The sequence below is a fragment of the Trichomycterus rosablanca genome, chromosome 14, assembly GCF_030014385.1.
Source record: "Trichomycterus rosablanca isolate fTriRos1 chromosome 14, fTriRos1.hap1, whole genome shotgun sequence".
Lineage (NCBI taxonomy): Eukaryota > Metazoa > Chordata > Actinopteri > Siluriformes > Trichomycteridae > Trichomycterus > Trichomycterus rosablanca.
This window is the reverse complement of record NC_086001.1, coordinates 9,999,083-10,003,892: the sequence shown is the minus strand read 5'-3', so window position 1 is coordinate 10,003,892 and position 4,810 is coordinate 9,999,083. Positions and strand designations below refer to the sequence as shown.

General features: G+C 30.7%; 1 protein-coding gene across 1 annotated transcript; it reads right to left on the bottom strand.

The window, feature by feature from the left end:
* Window positions 1–453: 453 nt before the first annotated feature.
* LOC134327123 (uncharacterized) lies at window positions 454–2,128 on the bottom strand. Its single transcript, XM_063009198.1, has 2 exons — window positions 1,532–2,128; window positions 454–890 (listed from the first exon to the last, which is right to left on the bottom strand). The coding sequence occupies exons 1-2, from the start codon at window positions 2,126–2,128 to the stop codon at window positions 564–566; spliced, it is 924 nt and encodes a 307-aa protein (XP_062865268.1). The 3' UTR covers window positions 454–563.
* Between the last annotated feature and the right edge of the window lie 2,682 nt (window positions 2,129–4,810).

The following is a 4,810-nucleotide window of genomic DNA, read 5'->3' as shown; positions in this document are numbered from 1 at the left end:
TATTGCTAAACGTAATGTTTTATAGGCAATGCATATTCCTAAGCCTAAAGTTTAAGATAAAGTTAATTGTTCAATTGCAAGAACAACCCCAAATTACAAAAAGTTGGGCCTATATGGAAAATGCTGTGCTTTTCAGACAGTGTGAACCCAAGATATTTTTTTTTCTTTTGTCTGGTCAACTTAATTTTATTTGTTAATATACATCCATTTCTGAAATGGATTTGTGTTTTCCATACTGTCCCAACTTTTTGTAATGGGTTTGTATGCTTGCAATTTCTACACAAGGTTTTGAATGTATTTTATGTAGTGATGGATGTCAAGTCAAATGATTTTTGTTAGGCCAACTGCATTTTATTTAATTATATATTCAAGAATAAACACATACTGTTTTTAGTGTGAATTTTTGTTTTATGTTTTAAACATTTCATTTAATTCAAAAACAGATTCAGTTTATTCCTGGAAATATGTATGACTATGTAATGTTTTCATGTCAGTTTTATATACATGATATTAAAAAGTTTTGTTTTGCAGTCACTGTCCATGTGTCAATGTTAAAACCAAACTCACAGGGAGGCTTTTATTTCGTTCCTCAAGTGTATGTATAAATCCAGTGCTTGAATGGAATCATTTGGGAAAGCCATCTGAGATTCTGCTATAGTAATATTGCAGAGCTCGTAAACATCAGGGTCACACGGTACTGTTGATCGAAATGTACATGCACTTTTGCAAAGCTGAAGGTCAGCTTCATCTGCTGGAGACAGACAGTTTTCAGTGCTGTACAGCTCTGGCATCAAGTACATGACATTTGGGCGCCCACTTGGAACGTTGTCGTTTTTGGATGGTCTGATAACATGTGAATTCCATACTTTCATTGTCTCATCGAGTTCATCCTGCAATAGATATAAATAGATAGATATAAAAGCAAAATAACAAAAAGATACTATTCAAAAAGCTCTTGGACACTGAGAGATTGATCATATTTTTATTAAAAAGATGCTAAAAGAAGAGAAGAGACCAATACGTGTATTGGCTAAACCTTAGCTTAAAGGTTTGTGTACTAAAATGTACTAAAACAATGACCTGGGATAACTTTTTTTCTTTCACATTACCCATACCCATACCAACATAATTAATTCAGACAAAAAGTAATATTTGAAAGGTTGAGCATTTTTTCTCACCATTAAAGGCCATTATAACAAAAAGTGTACATGGCTTCATGTAATAAAACAACAATAAAATATATCTATAATGTTTATAACTCAAACTTTATAACTGGTGTTACTAATGGGGGGAAATGGGAAACTAAATGCTAATTATAATATGAAATCATTTTGGTAGCAGACAGTGCTTTACCAACAAGGTTGGTAAGATTTGATCATAGATCATGGTTAAATTACAATGTTTATCATAAATCTGTACTTGTTTATGACCAGTAGGATAGGAGCAATTCATTTTACTAGGTCATTATTTTATCTCGTTAACAATGAGCTTTTTACATTGAACAAATAAATATCTAAATTGTAATTATTACCTGGATAATTCCCATGAAACAAAACTGAAGAACACTTTTATCCAGAAAACATCCATCAAACATGCCATTGTCCTTAAGATCGGTGAACAAAGAGATAAAGAATTCCATTGACTCTCTTCTTAGGATTCCCCACCAACTTTCTATTCGTTGATTAGCCGTGCTTGCCCCATTCAAGTAGCTGTCTATGGTGTTTCCATCATCTCTGTTGCAGCGGAGAAACCTTTGAAAATCCCTGATGTGTACATTTTCTGTACCACAATCTCCTCTAGCTATTCTCGGGCAACCTCTGAGTTTCTCCACAGCTTCTATGTAGTAGCCTCCTACAATTTCTGGATTGCTGTTTGTAGTGAATGCATTCAACCAAATTATATTTCTAGAAAATCCATCAATGCACCCATTGATACAAATACCAAAAGGCTTTAGTTTATCATAAGAATCAAAATGCCTAATGTAGTTTGGTCCTCTTGCAAAGTAGTTACGGCGATGGAGTCTCTGTGCTTTCCTGAGCTGAACTCCTCTTGGATCCAGGGCCTTTAGAATTAACCGAACGTCTTCCTTCTTCACATGCAAACCATTTTCTTGACATTTGGTTTGCATCCATTTGTAACCATGGAGCTGACCTGAACTTTGCAATTGTTGTTGAATAAACATGATAATGTCATCTATGTTGCTGTAGTTCTTTCGACGAAATAAACCCTTTGTTTTTAAAATGCGTTTTAAATGTCTCTCAGTGATAATATATCTATGACGACTGGCAAGAATAAATGTTATGTCTTTATATGTGAGACCTAGCCAAAAATACAGCTCAATAAACTTGTCAATATCCATAGAGTATAACTGCAAGATGGTGCTCGCTGCAAGACAGTATCTCTTGCTCACCACTTAGTATCTGGTGGGCAGCACTTAGCATCTGGTGCGCACCACTTAGCATCTGGTGAGCACCACTTAGCATCTGGTGCGCACCACTTAGTATCTGGTGCTCACCACTTAGTATCTGGTGCTCACCACTTTTTTTACTTAAATTTTTTTTTTTACTTAAAAAAAAAAAATCACCATGTCACCTCAGGGGCTCCGTATTAGTCTATTCTCTTTTTTATCTTTTTTCTATCTTTCTTTTTCTTTATCTTTTTCAATCTTTCTTATTTCTTTTCTTTTTTCTTTGTCTTTTTTCTTTTTTTTTTAATCTTTTTTAATTGTTCATCTTTTTTTTCCTTTCTTTTTTCTTTTCTTTTTTGTTTCCTTTTTTAATCTTTTTTCAGTCTTTTTTTTTTCTTTTCTTTCATCTTTTTTTCTTTTCTTTTTTAATTTCTTTTTTTTTGTTTTTTTTGTTTTTTTCTTTTCTATTTTTTTTCTATTTTTCTTTTTTCTTTCCTTTTTTCTTTATCTTTTTTCTATCTTTCTTTTTTCTATTCTTTTATATTTTTCTCTTTCTTTTTTCTTTTCTTCTTTCCTATTTTTTTTATTTTGTCAATCTTTTCTTTTGTCTTCTCTTTATCTTTTTTCTATCTTTTTTTTCTTTCTCTTTTTAATCTTTTTCTATCTTTCTTATTTCTTTTCTTTTTTCTTTCTCTTTTGTATTTTTTTTTTCATTTTTATTTAATTTTCTTTTATCTTTTCTTTTTTCTTTTTCTTTCTTTTTTCTTTTCTTTTTTCTTTCTTTTTTGTTTCTTTTTTTAATCTTTTTTCTTCTTTTCTTTTATCTTTTTTTCTTTTTAATTCTTATTTTCTTTTCTTTTTTAATTTCTTTTTTTTTCTTTTCTATTTTTTTCTTTTTTTCTTTTTGCTTTCCTTTTTTCTTTTATCTTTCTTTTTTAATTATTTCCTGTCTTTTTTCTTTTTCATTTTATTTTCTTTCATTTTTTCTTTTCTTTGTTCTTTTTTTTCATTTTTTCTCTTTCTTTTTACTTTTCATTTTTATATATTTTTTCTTTTCTTTTATCTTTCTTTCTTTCTCTTTTTTATCTTTTTTCTGATTTTCTTTTTTTTCTTTTTTTTCTTTTTTTTCTCTTTTTTTCTTCTCTTCTTTCTTTTTTTTTCTCTTTTTTCTCTTTCTTTTTAATTTTCTTTTATCTTTCTTTTTTCCTTTCTTTTTTCTTTTTTAAGCATATTAATAACTTCAATAGCTTTAAAAATATGCATCAAATTGCTCCAAAACAAGTTGTATTTCATCAAGTGTAACCCACATTACATACTAAAACTCTTATACTGACACTCTTACCCTGTATTACATAATAAAAAACTGATATTTTTTTCATAACTTTAATAGCATTTAAAGTATTCAGCGTATTAATAGCTTTTAAAATATTCATCAAATTGCTCCAAAACAAGTTGTATTTTATCAAGTGTAGCCCACATTACATGCTACAACTCTTATACTGACACTTTTACCCCGTATTACACAATAAAAAACATTTTTATTCATAACTTTAATATTATTTAAAGTATTCAGCATATTAATAACTTCAATAGTTATTGGGTAGCACTGTCACCTCACAGCAAGAAGGTCCTGGGTTCGATCCCCAGGTGGGGTGGTCCGGGTCCTTTCTCTGTGGAGTTTGCATGTGCTCCCCGTGTCTGCGTGGGTTTCCTCTGGGTGATCTGGTTTTCTCCCACAGTTCAAAGACATGCAAGTGAGGTGAATTGGAGATATTAAATTGTCCAAGACTGTGTTCGATATTAAACTTCTGAACAGATGAGTCTTGTGTAATGAGTGACTACCGTTTCCTGTCATGAATGTAACCAAAAGTGTGACATGACGTTAAAATCCTAATAAACAAACAAACACACTTGTTCACTTTCAATTGCTTCTATTTTTTAATTATATTTTTAATTTTTCTAGTTTTCTTTTTTTTACATTTACATTTTTACATTTAAAATCATTTCTATGTTTTTTGTATAAATATATATTTTGACTATTTTGTGGATTTTGTAACTAATGTGGCTGAGCAGTCACTAAAGCATTTCACTGCCAGTTCTACTGTGTATGACTCTGTATGTGACAAATAAACCTGGATTTAATTAGATTTCTATATAATTGGTTCAGAACAAAAACCTCAGACTTCAGAGTTCATTATAATAATAATTTCTATTGTAAATACATGTACTGTGTTTACTTGGATACCGGATTTTGCAGTGTCGCACATCACTGTGTCATACTCCAGAAGTGAACACCGCGTCTCATTTGAAATATGACCCAGGCATTTTTTGTCCGTCGCGTCTTATAATGATGACGCAGGCAATATCGTTTACGCTCGTCTCATACTGATGACATCAATATCA